Source organism: Aquarana catesbeiana, linkage group LG08, assembly GCF_042186555.1.
Source record: "Aquarana catesbeiana isolate 2022-GZ linkage group LG08, ASM4218655v1, whole genome shotgun sequence".
Classification (NCBI taxonomy): Eukaryota; Metazoa; Chordata; class Amphibia; order Anura; family Ranidae; genus Aquarana; species Aquarana catesbeiana.
The window spans coordinates 45,717,039-45,738,947 of record NC_133331.1 but is presented as its reverse complement, the minus strand read 5'-3'; the positions used below and the strand labels follow the sequence as shown (position 1 = coordinate 45,738,947).

The window sequence follows — 21,909 nt, the reverse complement described above, 5'->3', positions numbered from 1 at the left end:
AACAGAACAAAACAAAATACTGAAAACTGGAAAAAAAAATGAATATAAAACCATAAACTTTGTTTCAGAGAAAAGATGTCTATCCTCCTAGGACATATTGAGAGTGGGAGGGGTTATACCAGGCTGATCACTTTTTTTTTTTTGTTTGCAAGTGTCCAAATCCTCCTGTAAGGGGCAGTATAACCCAAATGTCTCAGAATCCTGTGTCCCTCAATAAATGAGAAAAACAACATTTCCCCTTCCAATCTAGAAATACAGCGCAAAGAAATAGGTTGACAAACTGCACCATCTATAAAATCTATAATGCTTCCCCCACCCAATCTATAAATAACAAGACAGAAGGAAATATATGTTGACAAGCTGCATTGCCTTTGATACATAGAACATTTTCCCTCTGACCTGTTAAATCCGTTCTGCATGAGTTCTCTCTGAAGCTTCTGGTCTTGTGCAGCGTAGTCTTGCAGCTCTGACTCCAAGGCGGGAGGCAAAATGTTTGGGATGAATTTGGAGAAGAGCGTTGGTGCGAGCTGGACCCATTCTAAGAGGGGAGCAGAGCAGAGACCATTTTTTTTTTATATAGATTAGAAGAGGTCACACATTGTACACAACAGGTATAGCCATCCCCAGTCTCTGCTCAGTATGCGATATATAGAGTAGCTGGGTCATGTCACACTGTCTATATTGCTGGTGACCTACATGCAGCCCACAGTCCCCAAGAGTCAGTAGCTGGAGCATTCATTTGTAAAGAGACCTTTAACAACAGCAATCTCTAGCAGTTAGACCCCTTTCACACTGGGGCTGAGGGCGCGTTAGCGCTAAAGCATCGCTCATTTTAGCGGCACTTTACCGCTGTTTAAGCAGCGCTTTTCAGCCGCTATCGGGGGCGCTTTTAACTCCAAAGAAGGGGTTAAAAACTCCCGTGTTGCGGCGCTTTCAAAAGCACTTTTCAGGCACTTTGGAAGCACTGCCCATTCATTCCATGGAGCAGGGCGTTTTGGGAGCGCTAAATACAGCACTCCCAAACTGCCCCAAAGATGCTGCTTGCAGGACTTTTCCTAACGTCCCGCAAGCGAACTGCCTGAGTGTGAAAAGTCACACTTGAATGAATGGGAAGCGGTTTTCAGGCGCTTAGCAGAGGCTATTTGCAGCGCTAAAGCGCCTGAAAACTGCCCCAGTGTGAAAGGGGTCTTAGACGTAACATGTCCTTTGGTTTCTGATTATCTCCTACAGGACAACTTCAGTCTCCAACCACTCCTGTAGATCAGTCTCTGACCACTCCTAGTAAGCCTCTAGTAGTAATAGAAGGGCTCGTGTGTGTTCAGATCTTAGTCCCAACCCACCTGAGTCAGCCAGCTAGGACCTGAGCTGGACCAACCAACTGCAGCCGGGGCATTCCCCACAGCCGCACATATACAATGGGTATGTATACATTAGAGCTGTATGATTAATCATTTTAAAGATGTAAAAAGTGCAGAGCAGTTCCCCTGCTCACAGCTGTCAAAAAAAGGAGAGGGCAATGTTTATCAACAACATTGCTCAGCATTGAAAGAGAGAGATAAAAAGAAACATTGTATCTTATCTGTCCTGTTTATTCCTTTACAGATCAAAGGGATGAACTTAGGTCTGCAAATGAAGTCAGTTTAAATTGTTCCTCTGTTTAACCCCTATTAACCCTTAATTGACTCTAATCAGCCTTATTAACTCCTTATTCTCCTTTATTTAATTATTTTCCTGATGATTTTTTTTTACTTACTTCTATTTTATAAACTATTAATAATTAAAACGTTTTTGTTGTTTGCTTTGTTCATTAATATTGTTACACCTTTAACATATATTTACGGTACAGGTTTCACATTGAAAAAAGCTCAATATTAAAAAAAAAAAAAAAAAAAACATTTGTAAAATAAATTATCAATGCGTTGTACCATTGCTAACAGCTGAAGTGTAAACAAAAAAGCTGCGGTAGGTATCGGTAATTGGTATCGGCGAGTACTAAAAAAAAGACCCCATTATAACTTAATGGTAATTTTTTTTAATTCTTTAGACATTACTTCATTACATTTCTTTAACCACTTGCCGCCCGCCCTATTACAGAATGACGGCGGCAAAGTGGTTTGATATTCCTGATCGGACGTCATATGACGTGATCAGGAATATCGAGCCGCTGCGCGCCCCCGGGGGCGAGCATCGCGGCTATTGTTGTTGCGGGGTGTCAGTCTGACACCCTGCAACACCGATCTAGGTAAAGAGTCTCTGACGGAGACTCTTTACCACGTGATCAGCCGTGTCCAATCACGGCTGATCACGATGTAAATAGGAAGAGCCGATGATCGGCTTTTCCTCACTCGCACCTGACAGACGCGAGTAGAGGAGAGCAGACCGGCTGCTCTCCTGACAGGGGGGGATCTGTGCCGATTGTTTATCTGCACAGCCCCCCTCAGATCCTACCCAGGACCACCAGGAAAGCGATCCACACTGGACCACCAGGTATGCCCCTAGACCACCAGGGAAATGCCACTGTGTGCCCAGGCAGCTGCCAATCTGTGCCCAGGCAGCTGCCAGTCAGTGCCCACTTCAATGCCTACCACTGCCAGTGCCACCAGGGATGCCTATCAGTGCCTCATATCAGTGCCACGTATCAGTGCCCAGCAGTGCCACGTATCAGTGCCCAGCAGTGCCACGTATCAGCGCCACCCTATCAGTGCCCAGCAGTGCCTTTCATTGCCCATCAGTGTCGCCCATCAGTGCCAACCAGTGCCACCCATCAGTGCCCATCAGTGCTGCATATCAGTGCCAGCCATCAGTGCCGCCTACCAGTGCCCATCAGTGCCGCATATCAGTGTCCATCGTCAGTGCCACCTCATCGGTGCCGCCGTATCAGTGCCGCATTATCAGTGCCCATCAGTGAAAGAGAAAACTTACTTATTTACAATTTTTTTTAACAGAAACAAAAGCAAAACTTTTATTTTTTTCAAAATTTTTGGTCTTTTTTTTATTTATTTTATTTATTTAAAAAATAAAAACCACAGAGGTGATCAAATACCACCAAAAGAAAGCTCTATTTGTGGGAAAAAAATGATAAAAATTTAGTTTGGGCACAGTGTATCATGACCGCGCAATTGTCATTCAAACTGCGACAGCACTGAAAGCTGAAAATTGGTCTGGGCAGGAAGGTGTCTAAGTGCCTGGTATTGAAGTGGTTAAATTTGATTGAAACAAACAGTCTTATGTCTTATTTCATTGCCATCTTGTTTGATAACCTAATATTCAGGGATCATAAATATTTAAAATAAAAAAGTTCCTCAGATTCGTGATCTTTATTCTAAGCAAAAAAATTGTGATTCTCATTTTATCCAGAATCGTACAGATCTAGTACACATAGAGCTGCAAGGTGGGGAATGCCTCGGCAACTTATGACTGGCCCAGTGAAAGCTTCTTGGTGGGCTTCCTTAGGTGGTTCTGATGAGGACCTGAATACCACCTGAGCTCATCTTTAGTCTACAGTCTATGATAGTCTTTGGGGCATTACATATAAAATATATTATGTGCAACCCTTTGGAGAAATCAGGGGTTGCATCTGAGGCCCCTACACCTTGTAAGTTGACAACCACTGGTCAATATGATGACCTTATAGCATCTATACAGTCTTACATTATTACTTATAATTGTAGACTACTCACCAGGCCTCAGTGTGTAGAGGCCCTTTACGATGCTCGCCATGGTGGAGGGGGTGATCTGGAACGGTGTAGACTGGGCTTCTATAAGTAACGCTGCATAGGGAGAGACACAAATAGGTTATATTAGAAGAGAAGATGGGTCATCTTATGAGATGGCTGGCCTGAGCTTGGTTTAGTATTCAAAATTTGAGGCACATGGGCCAAGGCCCTTCAACGTCAATGAGGTGGGACCTACCCAAATATAATGCTACCAGGTACCTGGCTATAATTTAACTGAAATCACATTCAAACCTTTTGGGTATTTAGTTGTATGAGGAGGTTCTGCCCGTAGACAATTTTTTTTTAATCTGCCAGATACAGTGGACTTGGTGGTCCTCCTCTGGATGTACAATGTATGGTACACCACCACTGACCCCGGGGGGGGGGGGGGGGGGGGGTGATGTGATCACATGACAGGGTGGGGACATTCTTGGCCTACTCACGCATCAGGTTGTATATATGCTTTTCTGCCACATGGCGAGTGAAGAGTTGGATCAGATCGTCCTTCAGGTCCCGGTTCAGTTTGGTTTCTATATAAAACTTATTCTGAAACACAAACAGAAGATTGTGAACCAACAGAAGGGCCGGAGGGAGGCCACTTCCTAACTCCTTTCACAAACTCATATACAGGGTACAACACTCAAGTGTTTGTTTTCACCATCATGATAGTAGAAACCAGAGAAAAATACTCACCATATAGATGAAGAGAGGGACGATGCTGTGTAGAGCTCCCATATACTGGCCCAGGGCCACATTAAACTTCTCTATATACTGCTCTGGAGAACTTGCCTGAAACAACAACATGGAATAATGTCAACTAGGGCGGAAACAATTATTTTCATAATCGATTAGTTGATCAGCCGATTAGTTGGCCTGCATACAGAATGCATTATTTGTTTATATATCAAAAAATAAAGTGCAGCACACATACAGCTCAGTACACCGTCCATACATGTCAGTATACACAGTGCAGCACACATACAGCTCAGTACACCATCCATACATGTTTATATACACAGTGCAGCACACATACAGCTCAGTACACCGTCCATACATGTTAATATACACAGTGCAGCACACATACAGCTCAGTACACCGTCCATACATGTCAGTATACACAGTGCAGCACACATACAGCTCAGTACACAGTCCATATATGTCAGTAAATGGTTGGTTTACTAAAACTGGAGAGTGCACGGTATCCAATCAGCTTCTAACTTCAGTTTGTTCAATTAAAGTGTTACTAAACCCAGGACTATGCATTCACTATATCTGGTCTCCCACAGAACATGGAAATGCAACTATTTTAGTAAATATGAACTGCTAAATACATTTTCTCATGAGCAGTATATAGCAGTCTTGTGACTTCTATCAGTGTCTGGGTAAAGCTTGTAGGAGAAGTTTTTTTTCTCCTCTGACTGTCCTATCAGGCTTCAGGACCCCTGACGCTTTGTCTGGACAGTGCTGATTGGCCCTGTGCTGATCACATGCACCCTCCCAAGAAAAGAAAAAAAACTCTCTAGCAATAAACACCAAACTGAGCAAGTGCAGAGTGCCCCTTAAGGCTTTGTAATATCAGGAGATGGATTGGGGGCAGTGGAAGAAGGGAAGGACCACTGATTTTACTGTTGTGGGTTTAGTAACACTTAAACTTTGACAATAAAACCTGGAAGCAGATTGGTTTCTAAGCAGAGCTGCACCAGATTTTGCACTTTGCAGTTTTAGTAAATCAACCCCTAAGTGCCAGAGGACCTGTGAATGTGTAAGGAGCAATAACTCGTGGGGCATATAGTCCTGGGGAGGAGAAGGAAGTGAGTGATTCTAAAAGGCAGAAGACTTTTTACCGTGCTATAAGGGCACTCTATACTATACTCTATGGCTTGCTATAGGGGCAATCTGAAGACAGGGAGGAGCCCAGAAGAGGAGGATCAGGGCTGCTTTGTGCAAAACCATTACACAGAGCAGGTAAGTTTGACAAGTTTGTTTAACCACTTCAGCTCCGGAAGGTTTTACCCCTTTTATGACCAGGCCATTTTTTGCGATGCGGCACTGTGTTACTTTAACTGACAATTGTGTGGTCATGCGACGCTGTGCCCAAATAAAATGTTTGTGCTTTTTTCCCCACAAATAGAGCTTTCTTCTGGTGGTATTTGATCACCTCTGGGGTTTTTTTGCGCTATAAACCAAAAAAAAAAAAAAAAAAAAAAAGACCGACAATTTTGAAAAAAAAAACAACAATATATTTTTTACATAGTTACATAGTAGGTGAGGTTGAAAAAAGACACAAGTCCAACCTATGTGTGTGATTATGTGTCAGTATTACATTGTATATCCCTGTATGTTGCGGTCATTCAGGTGATTATCTAATAGTTTCTTGAAGCTATCAATGCTCCCCGCTGAGACCACCGCCTGTGGAAGGGAATTCCACATCCTTGCTGCTCTTACAGTAAAGAACCCTCTTTACTTTCTGCTACAAAAATATCCGATAAAAAAAAGTAAAAAAATCTAAATCTATTCATCAAATTTAGGTCAATATGTATTCTGCTACATATTTTTGGTAAACAAAAACCCCAATAGTTAGTTATAGCGTCTACAAACTATGGGATATTTTCTTTTTTTTCTCTTTTCATACTAGTAATGGTGGCGATCAGTGACTTATAGCGGGACTGCGATATTGCAGCGAACAAATTGGACACCTGACATTTTTTGGGGATCAGTCACACTAATACAGTGATCAGTGCCATAAAATATGCACTGTCACTGTACTAATGTCACTGGCAGGGAAGGGGTTAACATCGGGGGGGGGGGGGGGGGGATCAAAGGGTTAAATGTGTCCCTAGGGAGTACTTGCTAACTGTGGGGGAGATGCTTTAACTGTGGGAAGGCAGAGATCTGTGTTCCTGCTTAGCAGAAACACAGGATTTCTACCTTCCCAATCAACAGAATGGTGATCTGCCTTGTTTACATAGGCAGATCACCGTTCTGCCTGTCTCCCGAGCTATTGGTGGGTCCCGGCGGATATTGCGTCCGCTGGACCCACTGATTGGCTCCCACTGTGTCCAATCACAGCAGGAGCGGGGCGGCGGGCACCACAGATCCTGAAGTGTTAGATCACGTACCAAGTATGTAGTCTGGCACAGAGCGACCACCCTGCCACAGTACATGTGCCAGGGGCAGTCGCTAAGTGGTTAAAAAAAATCCAATGTTCACTTTAAGGGCTCTGTGCAGGGAAGATCAGCATCTGAATCTAGAGAAGTTGGAGGCTGATAGACTGGAGGTATTATAAGGCATTTCACTTAGATTTAAAATAAAAGTTTACCAGTATTGTGCATTATATTAAACATGATTATATCCATGCAAAAAATCTCAGCCTTCAGTACTACTTTAACCACTTTAAGACCGGGCTTATTTTTCAAACTTGTTGTTTACGTTAAAATTATTTTTTTTTTTGCTAGAAAATTACTTCGAACCCCCAAACATTATATATATTTTTTTCTAACACCCTAGAGAATAAAACGGCGGTCGTTGCAATACTTTCTGTCACACCGTATTTGCGCAGCGGTCTTACAAGCGCACTTTTTTGGAAAAACTACACTTTTTTGAAATAAAAGAATAAGACAACAGTAAAGTCAGCCCAATTTTCTTTATATTGTGAAAGATAATGTTACGCTGAGTAAATTGATACCCAACATGTCACGCCTGAAAACTGCACCCGCTCGTGGAATGGCGACAAACTTTTAACCTTAAAAATCCCCATAGGCGACCCTTAAAAAGAATTCTACAGGTTGCATGTTTTGAGTTACAGAGGAGGTCTAGGGCTAGAATTATTGCGCTCATTCTACCGATCGCGGCGATACCTCACATGTGTGGCTTGAACACCATTTTCATATGCGGACGCTACTCAAGTATGCGTCCGCTTCTGCAGGCTAGCTCAGCGGGACGGGGCGCGTTAAAAAAAAAAAAAAAAAATTCTTATTTATTTTACCTTTTATTTTTACACCGTTCTTTAAAAAAAAAAAAAAAAAAAAAAAAAAAAGTGTCACTTTTATTCCTATTACAAGGAATGTAAACATCCCTTGTAATAGAAAAAAAGCATGGCAGGTCCTCTTAAATATGAGATGTGGGGGTCAAAAAGACCTCAGATCTCATATTTACACTTAAATGCAATAATAGAAAAAAAAAAAAGTTTGAATTTTTTTTTTTTTTTTAATAGCTATGGACGGAAGTGAAGTTTTGATGCCGCTTGCGCCCTGCAGTGGTATGGAGCCGGGTGGGGGTCATCTTCCCCTCACTCAGCTCCATACCAACAGGGAAAAGGACGGGATCGCCTCCGCTGCTGCCAGCAGGGTCCCCATAAGTGGCAGAGGGCACTGAAGCGCAGCGCGAGAGGGCTCTCTCCCGCTGCCTAAAAAAGTGATCTCCGCCGCAGAGACCACTTTTATCTGAAAGTGGAGCGCCCGCTGAAGAAGAGAAGAGGATACCGGGGTTATGATAGCTAGCTGCTGCCATAACAACGATATCCTCCTGCAAAGTACCACCATATTTTGTATTTTGACGGCGGGCAGTCAGTAAGTGGTTAAGATAGAATGTATTTAAAGCGGGATTCCGGCCAGGAAAATTTTTTTTTAAAAGTCAGCAGCTACAAACACTGTAGCTGCTGACTTTAAATAAGTACTTACCTGTCCTAGGTGCCCGCGATGTCGGCCGCCCGAGGCCGACCCGTCCCTCGGCTCTCGGGTCCCGGCACCATCATCCTAAGGGAAACAGGCAGTAGAGCCTTGCGGCTTTACTGCCAGTTTCCTACTGCGCACGCGCGAGTGGCGCAGCGCTCTGTGAATGCTCCGTGGTTTTCTGAGAACACACACAGTTCCCAGAAGGCAACAGGGCCGCTCACCGAGGAGCATTACACGCCGCGGAATAGGAAGAGGCAGATTAGGAAGACTGCCTAGCAACAAGGGTTCAGGTAAGTTTAAAAAAATTTTTTTTTTCAAATTTTTTTTTTTTCATTTTTTTTTACGATTTTTCATGCTATTTTTTATTTTAGGGTGGCCCTCCACTTTAAAAAAAAAAGGAAAATTCTAGGGTTGAAACAACTAATCGATTAATCGACAACTAATCGATTATGGAATTAATCGATTACTGTTTTCATAATCGATTAATCGGCCAGTAACATAATGGGGTTAAAAAAAAAAACCTAAAATGAGCCCCTTATAGTACAATAAGAGCAAATAATCGCTACTGTAAATATTACTTTCACAGTTCTACGCTAAAAAAAAATGAACCCCTTACAGTAGTGATTATCTGTTTTTTTTTGTACTATAAGGCTGGATTCACACCTATGCATTTTTAGTGCTTTTTGCATTTTGCAGATTTGCACAACAGAACGTGTTCCATAGGAAACCATGGTAAATTGACTGTAGTGCAAATCTGCAAAATGCAAAAAGCACTAAAAATGCATAGGTGTGAATCCAGCCTTAAAGGGCTAATTTTAGTTTTTTTAACCCCATTATGTTACTAAACGTCGTAGACCTGGTTCACATCTGTGTTTTTTGGTGCTTTTTGCAGAAACGCACTACAGTTCATTTATATGGTTTCCTATGGGACACTTTCACGCAAAATGGTGCTTTTTTGGTTCAATATACTTCAATAGAGAAGCTGCAGAAAAGCATGTAATGCGTTTTTGCAGCAATTTGTGTTTTTTAATCTGCCCAACAACAAATTGGCCAAAAAAAATGCAAAAATGCAAATTGCAGCAAAATCACGTGCACAAAAATCAAAACGCACAGCAAAAAGCACTGCAGAAACAGATGAAAAGCAAACTGCATAGGTGTGTAATGAGCCTTATGCTGGCCACATGGATCAATTTTCAGACGATAATATTCAGACGAAAAGTCTTTGTACATTCGCTGAATGAAAGAATGTTGTTTGAAATGTTCACTTGTTTTTAACATTCTCTTTTTTAAATGAATGTAATTTCTGAACGAAAACCACATACTGTCTGAACATTCCTTTCACCAAGAAGTTTTCTATTTCCAAATTTTCCCATCACTGTGGTTGAAAATGAACGTTGATTTGACCCCACTAACGATTAGAAAATCGAACAAACGTTCTTTAAATTACATTTTTTTTTTTAAAGAAGACATTGTTTTTGTTTGTTACATTTTTTTTGAAAGAAGACATTGTCTCCTCTAATTGTTTATACAGTATATCTCTTCTTATAGTATATACAGTATATCTCCTCTAATAGTATATACAGTATATATCTTCTGTCTGTTATTCTCAGAGTGAATTAGATATTTTGCTCCCTAACCATATAGTTGGTTATTTATATTTACCACTGCATATAGATATTTAAGAATAAATTATCTTTTTTTTTAAAACTTTACACATTAACTAAAATTACACACCACACTTTAAGGTTATTAACCGAATAATCGATTAATCGAAACAATAATCGGCCAACTAATCGATTATGAAAATAATCGTTAGTTGCAGCCCTAGAAAATTCTTTGTACATTTGATGAATGGACGAATGTTGATCAAAAATTTCACTTGCTTTTAACATTCAATTTTAAAATGAATGTCATTTCTGAAAGAAAACCACATACACTGTCTAAAAATTTGTTCAAGAATGTTTCTATTCTGCTTCTTTGACTTTTCCTGTAACTGTGGCCGAAAACGAACATCAATGTGACCCCACTAACGATTAGAAAATCAAACGAACTTTCTTAAAATGAAAATTTTCGTAGAAAAATTTTTGTGTGTATGGCCAGCATAAGTGACAGCAGGCGCAGGTTGTATCAAGCCACCTGCCTATGACAAGGGACTCGGTCATACATAATATAATATTACAATCCTGTCTGAAAAACACTGTTTTAGGTTTTTTTTTTTAAATAAAAAGTTTGATCTGAGTCTGATGATATGTAGCAGATGATATGTACCAGATTTAACCTCTAACAGCATACACATCTTTTCTGTCTGCTATTGCCAGAGTGGATTAGATATTTTGTTCCCCAGCAATATAGCTGGTTATTTATATTTACCACTGCATATAGAGATTCAAAAAGAAAATCGCTTTTTTTTTTTTTTACATATTAGCTAGATTGTATATATACACACACATCAGTCTTTTTTTATGTTTTTATCCAATTAAAGTGGAACTTCAGGTGAGAATTTCAGGCTTGCCCCTTTTGCAGGTATAGCTATGTAAAACATTAAAAATAAGTGTTTATATTGTTTAAAATCCAGTAAAACACTGTCCCTCACTGCTCTGCACATGCTCAGCTGCTCTCCATTTTTAGGCACTGCTGAAATTGTAGAGGCCGATCTGCTGACAGCCTTAAAGCGGAATTAAACCCTCCTATCCTTTACAGCCAAGGAAACTGCTTCTGTTTGATCTGCAACTGCCATGGTGCTGCACATGTGATCAGTTATGACACCAGCCATTTGATGGTTTGACAGTTAGAAAAGCTAATGTGACAGCATTCCAGGAATGTAACTTTAACTATTTTTTGAAACGGGGCTCTGGGCTTCAGCAAAATGGCAGCCTCCAGCAAGAAGAAATAGGAACAATGCTGAAGGCAAATTAACAGCACACACTCATTTTGGTAGCATAATTATTAATGTGGAATGTATGTTCCCTGCTAAAGTGCTAAAGAATATTATTTTTTTATCATGCTGTTATTGGTAAATTTCCTCTTTAATCAATTAATCGAAACAATAATCGGCCAACTAATCGATTATGAAAATAATCGTTAGTTGCAGCCCTAATGTCGACCACCAACCAATCGGAAACCATCCACTAACTTACTGCAGTAATCTGATTGTACGCTGGACTCCACTGTGCCATAAGCTGACAAGTCTGCCATTTTTAGCCATCAAAAACAGAGTGGCAATCAGAATTCATTGTTCTCTGCTGTGATGAAAGGTAGGATCTTTGTGTGGGTGGAGTGTGATAAGGTAAGTGGGCAGCTGGGTAGGTGAAGTGTTGGGTAGGTTGTAGGCGGGGTGCCATAAGAGACGCAGGGTGTTGGGTAATCGGTAGGTGGATATGGGGGGGAAGGGGGAGTGGTACCTGGTAGGCAGAGAGTTGGGAAAGTGGATGGGGGAGAATTGAACAGGTAGTAAATGGGGTTTCATGAGGTGACTAGAGCTGAGTAGGTAAGGCATCATGAGGGTAGGTGTAGTGTTTGACAAGTAGTAAGTGAGGTAACATGAAGTAGGTAAAGTGTTGGGTTGACAGAATGTTGGGTAGGTGGAGTGAGATGAGGAAGGTAGAGTGTGTTGAGTAGGTGGATGGGAGAGTGTTAGGTATGTAGTAAATAAGGTGAACAGAAGTTGGCGTGACAAGAGGAAAAGAAGGTGTTGGGTAGGGAGTAGGTGGCATGTCATGAGGTAGGTGGAATGTTGGGTACGTGGGCTGTCATGAGGTGAACAAAGCTTTGGGTAGGCAAGGCATCATGAGGTAAGCAGAGTGCTTGACACGCAGTATGTGAAGCAACATGAGGTAGGTAAAGCTTTGGGTTGGTAGAATGTTGAGTAGGTGGGGTGACATGAGGTAGGTTGATGGGGGGGAAGTTGAGTATGTAGTAAATGGTGTTTAATGAGGTGGATAAAAATTGGGTCAGTGGAGTGTCATGAGGAAGGTGGAATGTTAGGTAGGTGCAGTATGATGAGGTGAGCAGGGCAATAGGGAAGGTGGGGTGACATGAACAAGACGCAGTGTTGGGTGAACAATAGGTGGGGTGTCATGAGGTAAGTTGAATGTTGGGTAGGTGCGATGCCATGCGGTGAAGAGACCCATGGGTAGGTGGGATGATATGAGAAAGCTGAAGTGTTTGGTAGGTAGTATGTGGGGTGTCATGAGTTAGGTGGAATTTTGGGTAGGTGTGGTGTTGTGAGTTAGGCAAAGTATTGGACAGGTAAAGGGGTGATATAAGGAAGTGCTGGGGTAGGTAGTAGGAGGGGTGTCATGAGGTGGGCAGTGTTCGGGGGGGGGGTTGTTATAAAGTAGGCGGAGTTGGCAGAGTGTTAGGGAATGGAAAGGAAATAATGTCATAATGTGGTTGCAGTGCTTGAGATTGGTGAGGAGGGTTCAGTTGGGTGAACTTAGGCGGAGTGTTGGATATGGGAGGGAGGAAAGTGTCATAGCGTAGATGGAGAGAGGGTGCTGGATATGGAGAGTGTCATGTGGGCAGAGTAATGAGTAAGTGTGGCAGGGTACCTGAAGCTCCTGGGAGACCTGGTGAAGGTGCTGGGTGATCTTACATAGGAGGTCGCTGTACATCTGCTCGGAGTGCTGCTGACACACACACTTGTAGACACAACTGCAGAAGAAAAGAACAAGGTCACCATCACAGAAGAACCGATCTGATCGAAGGATATCAGGATGTGACAACACACAGACAATCTCTGATATTCCGATATGTCATATGATGATATAAATGACGAACAATCTGGATACACACCTGTAGATCTGCTCGTATGATATCGGGATATAGTCTCCAGCGGTTTGTGTGAGCAGTTGTTCAATGGCACTCTCCAGCTTGGGCCAGTACAGACGCTTATAGTCCTCTACTGTGATCACATTCATCACTGGAGGAGGAAGAGGGGAGAGAAATCAGCTGCAGCTCAACCCAATCTTCCTAGACTGACCCCAACTTTGTCTTCCGATTGCCACCACTGACCCCCCTTATCCCATCTTCCCACCACCAAAGTACCCCAACCAACCCTTCCCTGTCTACTCACCACCACCACCAATGACCCCCTCCTGTATCTTCCCACCATCAATGTACCCACAGTTAAGTGGAACTTCACAGGAAAAAATTGAAATGGGCTAACAGGCAGAATTTTAATGCAAAAGAAACATACTGGGGTTGCTTTACTAAAATGCATAAGACAGTGCATTTTTTTTTATTCTCCTTGTGTGTGATTGGGTACTCTTTGCAAAGTGAAGCTTTACCTTATTTACTAAGTTCTGGAGCAATTGCACTTGCAAAGTGCACAGTCTATTTGCCTTTATTAAATCAACCCCAGTGTCTCACTGCATTAAAGAGGAGTTTCACCCAAGGTCCATTAAAAAAAAAAAAATTAAAAGTCAGCAGCTACAAATACTGCAGTTGCTGACTTTTAATTGGACACTTACCTGTCCCAGGGTCCAGCGATGCGGGGGATCGAAGCCCCGCTCGTCTCCCCCCTCCGTTCAGCGGCGCCGGCATTGCAACTGTGGGCGCCAGGCTGTGGCTTCACAGCCTGGCATCCACTGTGCATGCGCGAGCGGCGCCGCGATTGGCTGCTCAGTCACCTGGGACCTGTAATGGGTCCCAAATGATTGACAGGAGGGGAGCAGAGCTGAGCCCTTCCTGTGCCGAGGGGGAAGTGATGTCACCAGCCCAGGCACTGGAAGAGGCAGACCATGAGGGACCACCTAGCAACAGGCATTTAGAGGTAAGTAAAAAAAAAAAAAAAAAAAAACATCCAAATTTTTTTCAGGATTTTTCATGTAGTTTTTTTTTTTTGGGTGGAACCCCACTTTAAAGTCTTTTACCTACCTGTTTGCCCCTGTACAGTCATCGACTGGCAGGAAATTCCACGAGGCTGCATCACTAGAGGTGAGTATAGTTCCACTTTACATAGCTGGTAAGGTAAAAAAAAAAAAAAAAGACACCGGTCCATCCGGTTGAACCCGTGTGTGTTTATGTCACTACAATTTCCCATATCCCTCTACATTGTGTTTGCTAAGAAACATATCTAAAAGTCTTCTGAATTTATCTACACTCCCCACTGACACCACCAACAATGGAAGGGAGTGCCACATCCTTACAGCTCAAGCAATAAAGAGCCCCCTACGCAGTTTAAGGCTAGGTTTACATCTGTGCGGGTGATTGCCGCTGTGGGCCCGCCCCTACTCCCACACTGTACTTGTGGGTTCCCCTGCGGGCTGCAATTCCAAAAATGGAGCAGAGACCCTCTCCCTGCTTTTCAGGAGGCTGCCGTGCCCACGCAAAACAGAGCCACATGGGTGTGAACCAGGCCTTAACCACTTCAATACCGGGCATTTTCCCCCCTTCCTGCCCAGGACAATTTTCAGCTTTCAGTGCTGTCGCACTTTGAATGAAAATTGCGATGCCATGCAACGTTGTACCCATATGACATTTTTTACTATTTTCTTCCCATAAATAGAGATTTCTTTTGGTGGTATTTATTCACCACTGGGTTTTTTTTTTTTGCTAAACAAACTATAAAAGACTGAAAATTTTTGGGAAAAAAAAAGTTTTTCTTTGTTTCTGTTATAAAACGTTGTTTTCTCCTTCACTGATGGGTACTGACGAGGAGGCACTAATATGTAGAATTGATGGGCACTGATAGGCGGCACTGATATGCAGTACTGATGGGCAGTGATAGTCATTACTGATGGGCACTGATTGGCATCTGTGAAGGGCACTGATCTGCATTTTGATGGGCACTGATTGGCTCTCCCTGTCAGTGCGAACTGAGGAATGCCGATTACTGGAACTTCCTGGTTACTGCTTTGATCAGCTGTGATTGGTCACAGCTGATCACGTAGTAAAAATCCTACATCATACCATGATCAGAGTGACACACCACACTACCGATCGGCGCGAACGAGCGGCTTATCCTGCCGGGCGTCATACGATGCCCAGTCAGGATAACGGAACCACATTGCGAATGTCTATCCGCAATGAGGCGGGTGGGAAGTGGTTAAATAGAACTTCATTGTTTGGCTTAACAGGCTGAAGATTAAAATGTTTCCTTTCAATGCTAAAGTCACCATTCAAAGCTTTGTATATATCGCTATCATGTCCCCTCTTAAGTGTCTCTTCTCCAGGGAGAATACATTTAATGTTTGTAGTTGTTCCTCAAAACCTCCACCCCACCAGCCCCCTTTATTAGCTTTGTTGCCCTTCTTTGGATTGTCTCCAGTTCCAGCACATCCTTCCTGAGGACTGGTACCCAGAACTGGACAGAGGTTTGTAAAATGGCAGAATTATAGTTTTATCTCCTTTTTTATTTATGCATGCTAATATTCGGCTTGCAGCAGCTTGGCATTGTTTGTTATTGCTGAGCCTGTCATCTACTAGGACCCCCAGATCTTTTATACATCCTGGATTCCCCCAGAGGTTCTCCCCTAGCAAGTAACTTTTGCTCATATTTCTTTTTAGCCCTCAAGTGCATCACTTTACATTTTCTTACATCAAGCCTGGGTTCACACATATATACAAACACAGACATCACATGTGATTTGCACCCGCATTGCTGTGCACATGACATGTCGATGTCTGAGCAATGCGAGTTGTATACAGTTGTATGGCTGAACTCGCATTGGATTCGCACAAAAAAGGTGCAGGGACTTTTTTTTTTTTACCCTGCACTGGAAATCAGATGGCATGGGTGTTCTCTCCTATGTGATCCGATTCCTATCCGAATCCACAGTTCGCACTACAATCTGTTAAACCGATCTGGGGGTGTCATTAACATAATATTTACACCTGCAGTGGTTGTGATGCAGGAACCAGCGCTATAGTGGGAACCCAGCCCGAACCTCATTTGCCATACGTTTGCCCATCATCAACAAACAGAGATTTAACTAAATCATTTATGAATGTAACAGAAGTGATCCCAGGACAGAGCTCTGAGGTACCCCACTTATAACTCTAGACCAGTGTTTCTCAACTCCAGTCCTCAAGGCGCACCAACAGGTCATGTTTTCAGGATTTCCACTATTTTGCACAGGTGATTTGATCAGTTTCATTGCCTTAGTAATTACCACAGCTGTTTCATCTGAGGGAAATCCTGAAAACATGACCTGTTGGTGCGCCTTGAGGACTGGAGTTGAGAAACACTGCTCTAGACCAACTGAAGATAATCTATTTATCACCACTAGGGATGAGCTCCGGCGTGTTCGCATGGCGCACGTGCCGAGCCCGCCAGGAAGTCGGCACGGGGCAGCGCTAATCACAAGCAGTGAGACATTTCCCGATGTGCGGCTGCAGAGATCGGGAAATGTCTCACTGCTTGTGATTAGCGCTGCGCCGTGCCGACTTCCTGGCGGGCTCGGCACGTGCGCCATGCGAACACGCCGGAGCTCATCCCTAATCACCACCCTTCAGACGTTCCCCTGTAACCAGTTTTCTATCCAGGTACATACACTATCCCTCAATGTCAAGAGACCTCAGTTTGTAAAATAAGTGTTCATGGGGTACTGTATGGAACGCTTTGTCGAAATCCAGATACACCACATCCGCAGGCATTCCTCTATCCAGATTACAGTTCACCTCCTCATAGAATGTTAACAGGTTGGTCTGGCAAGAATGATGTTTCATGAATCCATACTGGTTGCTACTAATGATACTGTTTTCATCAGCAAACTCTCAGTCCCCAATCATTACGTCTAATAGTTTACATACTATTGATGTTGGGCTAACTGGTCTGTAGTTTCCAGGTACACATATCTACCATGTTAGCTTTTCATCAACAGCCGGCACCATTCTGGTCACTAAGCTGCCCTTAAAGATTAGGAATAATGATGAGGCTATAACATGACTAAGTTCCTTGAGAACCCTTGGGTGTAAGCTATCCGTCCCACTGATTTGCTCACATTACGTTTTTTTCTAGTCTTACCCCAATCAATCCTTCCCCCATCTACTCACCACCACCACCAAACTGGCCCCCCAACCTTCACATCATTGCTGACCACTTCCAATGTAGGAGAGGAGGGGGGGTTCTGTAGAAGGGGGAGGGTTCTGTAGAAGGGGTGTAGTTGTGTAGAAGGGGAGAGGGTTCTGTAGATCAGGTGGGGTATGTAAAGAGGGGAGGGTTCTGTGGAAGGGGTTGGGTTTTGTAGGAGGGGGGTTCAATAGAAGTGGTGGGGTTCAGTAGAAGGTGTGGGGTAACGTAGGGGGTTTCTCCAGAGGGGGTGGGGTTATGTAGGAGGGTTCTGTAGAAGGGGTGGGGTTATGTAGGAGGTTCTGTAAAAGAGGTGGGGATTTGCAGTTGGTTCTGTAGAATGGGTAGGGGTTGTGTAGGGGGTTTCTGTAGAAGGGATGGGGTTATGTAGGATGGGGGGTGGGTTATGTAGAAAGGGTGGGGTTATGTAGGAAGGAGGAGTCTGTAGAGGGGGGGTTATGCAGGATGGGGAAGGTCCTGTAGAAGGGGAGGGGTTGTGCAGGGGGGTTCTGTAGAAGGGGTGGGGTTATGTAGGAAAGGGGGGTCTGTAGAGGGGGGGTTATGCAGGATGGGGGAGGGTCCTGTAGAAGGGGTGGGGTTATGAAGGATGGGGGAGGGTTCTGTAAAAGGGGTGGGGTTATGTAGGGGGTTCTTTAGAAGGGGTGGGGTAATGCAGGATGGGGGAGGGCCTTGTAGAAGGGGTGGGGTTATGCAGGATAAGGGAGGGTTCTGTAGAAGGGGTGAGATTAGGTAGGAGGTTTTGTAAAAGGGGTGGGGTTATGCAAGATGGGGGAGGGTCCTGTAGAAGGGGTGGGGTTTTGTAGGGGATTCTGTCGAAGGGGTGGGGTTATGTAGGATGGAGGAGGGTTCTGTCGAAGGGGTGGGGTTATGTAGGATGGGGGAGGGTCCTGTAGAATGGGTGGGGTCCTGTAGGATGGGTGGGTTCCTGTAGAAGGGGTAGGGTTATATAGGATGGGTGGGGTCCTGTAGAAGGGGTGGGGTCATGTAGGATGGGTGGGGTCCTGTAGGATGGGTGGGGTCCTGTAGGATGGGTGGGGTCCTGTAGGATGGGTGGGGTCCTGTAGAAGGGGTGGGGTCATGTAGAAGGGGTGGGGTCATGTAGGAGGGGTGGGGTCCTGTAGGAGGGGTGGGGTCCTGTAGGAGGGGTGGGGTCCTGTAGAAGGGGTGGGGTTTTGTAGGGGGTTCTGTAGAAGGGGTGGGGTTATGTAGGATGGGGGCGTCCTGTAGAAGGGGCGGGGTTATGTAGGGGGTTCTGCAGAAGGGGTGGGTTTATGTAGGATGGGTGGGGTCCTGTAGAAGGGGTGGGGTTATGTAGGATGGGGGGGGTCCTGTAGAAGGGGTGTCCTGTAGAAGGGGTGGGGTTATGTAGGATGGGGGGGTCCTGTAGAAGGGGTGGGGTTCTGTAGGATGGGGGGGTCCTGTAGAAAGGGTGGGGTTCTGTAGGATGGGGGGGTCCTGTAGAAGGGGTGGGGTTATGTAGGATGGGGGGGTCCTGTAGAAGGGGTGGGGTTATGTAGGGGGTTCTGTAGGATGGGGGGGTCCTGTAGAAAGGGTGGGGTTCTGTAGGATGGGGGGGTCCTGTAGAAGGGGTGGGGTTATGTAGGATGGGGGGGTCCTGTAGAAGGGGTGGGGTTATGTAGGGGGTTCTGTAGGATGGAGGGGTCCTGTAGAAGGGGTGGGGTTATGTAGGATGGGGGGGTCCTGTAGAAGGGGTGGGGTTATGTAGGATGGGGGGTCCTGTAGAAGGGGTGGGGTTATGTAGGGGGTTCTGTAGGATGGGGGGGTCCTGTAGAAGGGGTGGGGTTATGTAGGATGGGGGGGTCCTGTAGAAGGGGTGGGGTTATGTAGGGGGTTCTGTAGGATGGGGGGGTCCTGTAGAAGGGGTGGGGTTATGTAGGGGGTTCTGTAGGATGGGGGGGTCCTGTAGAAGGGGTGGGGTTATGTAGGATGGGGGGTCCTGTAGAAGGGGTGGGGTTATGTAGGGGGTTCTGTAGGATGGGGGGGTCCTGTAGAAGGGGTGGGGTTATGTAGGATGGGGGGGTCCTGTAGAAGGGGTGGGGTTATGTAGGGGGTTCTGTAGGATGGGGGGGTCCTGTAGAAGGGGTGGGGTTATGTAGGGGGTTCTGTAGGATGGGGGGGTCCTGTAGAAGGGGTGGGGTTATGTAGGATGGGGGGTCCTGTAGAAGGGGTGGGGTTATGTAGGGGGTTCTGTAGGATGGGGGGGTCCTGTAGAAGGGGTGGGGTTATGTAGGATGGGGGGTCCTGTAGAAGGGGTGGGGTTATGTAGGGGGTTCTGTAGGATGGGGGAGTCCTGTAGAAGGGGTGGGGTTATGTAGGGGGTTCTGTAGGATGGGGGGGGTCCTGTAGAAGGGGTGGGGTTATGTAGGATGGGGGGTCCTGTAGAAGGGGTGGGGTTATGTAGGATGGGGGGTCCTGTAGAAGGGGTGGGGTTATGTAGGGGGTTCTGTAGGATGGGGGAGTCCTGTAGAAGGGGTGGGGTTATGTAGGGGGTTCTGTAGGATGGGGGGGTCCTGTAGAAGGGGTGGGGTTATGTAGGATGAGGATATAGAGAGGGGGGAGGGGTGTTGGAGGCACAGCCAGGCTCCCTCATAGGGGGGTGTGGTCCAGTGACAGATAGAGGAAGAGGGGTATATAGCGGGGTATACAGGTGAGATAGGAATATATGGGGGAAAGGTATGTGTAGGGGGTATAGAAGTGGGGGTGGGGCATATAAGAGGGTATATGTATCTGGGGGAGGAGCCAGGCACAGAGTTTGTTGGAGGGGGTGGGCTATAGGTATATAATGTATGGTATATACATGGTAGAGGGCGGGGACATGAATGGGAGGGGGCCTGTGGATAGGGTGGGGGGTATATATGGGTGGGGGGGTGACGCACTCACAGAATTTGTTGGTCCCGGGGTTGATAGAGATCGGTTTCCTCAGGTAGTCAGGGTTGGTCGGTGATCGAGGTCGGATCGGCCAGTGATTGTGGTTGGGATCTTCTTCCATCGTCTCCTCCTCCATCCACCGGCCACAGAGACACCATCACCCGTTACTTCCGGTCACCTGATCCCAGGCCCCGCCTTCAACGACACTTCCGCAGTGGGAATGAGGAAGAGGGCGGGGTCCAGCCGCGTCCACAGCTTCGCCTGCGTGCGCGTCCCCGGACTGCTCACACGCCGCTCCGTAGGCCCCTCCCCCTCTAGAGAAGGAGGGTTGGCTGAGAGGCGGGCTGTGCAGTGAGAAGGGAGCACGAAGTTCATGACTGTCCTATGACTGAGCCCCAACACACCTCTGCTTCCCCTATAGGAGCCTCAACTCCCCCGTCCTTCTCTCCTTCCTTATGACTCTACATCCATTTCCCCACTATAGGAGCACCAACCCCCCCCCATATGTTCCTCTATAGGAGCCCAATCCCCCATCTGTCCCTCCACCAGGGTACCCAGCCTCTCCCCCCCCCCCCCACATAGGACCCAATATCTGCTCCATTCCTCAATAGGAACCACAATTCTTCCCCCACAGGACCCAAAATCCCCTCTCTGTTACCATATAGAAGCACCAAACCCCCCCATAGGACCCCAAATCCCCTCTGTCCTTCTATAGCAGGGGTGTCCAAACTTTTTTCAAAGAAGGCCAGATTTGATGAAGTGAACATGTGTGAGGGCCGACCATTCTGCCTGACATTCTTTGAACCTTTAACCCTTTCATGACTAAGCCTATTTTTGAAATTTGGTGTTTACAAGTTAAAATCCGTATTTTTTGCTAGAAAATTACTTAGAACCCCCAAACATTATATATATTTTTTTAGCAGAGAATCTAGAGAATAAAATGACGATTGTTGCAATATTTTTTATCACACGGTATTTGTGCAGCGGTGTTTTAAACGCAAATTTTTGGAAAAGTGACACTTTCATGAATTTTAAAAAATCCAAACAGTAAAGTTACCCCAATTTTTTTGTATAATGTGAAAGATGATGTTACGCCGAGTAAATAGATACCAAACATGTCACCCTTTATAATTGCACGCACTCGTGGAATGGCGACGAACTACGGTACCTTTGAATTTCCATAGGCGACGCTTTAAAAATTTTTTACGGTTACCAGGTTTGAGCTACAGAGGAGGTCTAGGGCTAGAATTATTGCTCTCGCTCTGACGATCGCGGCGATACCTCACATGTGTGGTTTGAACACCGTTTACATATGTGGGCGCGACTTCCGTATGCGTTTTCTTCGCTGCGCGAGCTCGCGGGGTCAGGGGCACTTTAAAAAAATTTTTTTTTTTTTTTAATTTATTTTATTTATTTTTGTACTTTATAAATTGTGTTTAAAATTTTATTTTTTTTTTTTTTACTTTTATTGCTGTCACAAGCAATGTAAACATCCCTTGTGACAGTAATATGTGGTGACAGGTACTCTTTATGGAGGGATCGGGGGTCTAAAAGACCCCCCCATCCCTCCTTTACACTTCAAAGTATTCAGATCGCC

The 21,909-nt window shown here is 44.9% G+C and overlaps 1 protein-coding gene across 4 annotated transcripts in view; it reads right to left on the bottom strand.

Annotated features, from left to right (window-relative positions):
• Positions 1 to 20,544, bottom strand: part of CACUL1 (CDK2 associated cullin domain 1) — a 38,365-nt gene extending 17,821 nt beyond the window's left edge. For 3 of the 4 annotated variants that reach the window (XR_012235630.1, XR_012235631.1, XR_012235632.1), the window contains exons 1-7: positions 20,325 to 20,544; positions 13,184 to 13,310; positions 12,940 to 13,042; positions 4,410 to 4,505; positions 4,160 to 4,262; positions 3,681 to 3,770; positions 400 to 538 (exon numbers count right to left, since the gene is read on the bottom strand). Coding sequence is in view for 1 of the 4 variants with exons in the window: in XM_073595787.1 (XP_073451888.1) it covers positions 400 to 538; positions 3,681 to 3,770; positions 4,160 to 4,262; positions 4,410 to 4,505; positions 12,940 to 13,042; positions 13,184 to 13,310; positions 20,325 to 20,448 (782 nt within the window). In the remaining 3 variants the exon portion in view is untranslated. The remainder of the gene's footprint in view (positions 1 to 399; positions 539 to 3,680; positions 3,771 to 4,159; positions 4,263 to 4,409; positions 4,506 to 12,939; positions 13,043 to 13,183; positions 13,311 to 20,324) is intronic. The other variant, XM_073595787.1, reaches the window with a different exon arrangement.
• Positions 20,545 to 21,909: the final 1,365 nt, after the last annotated feature.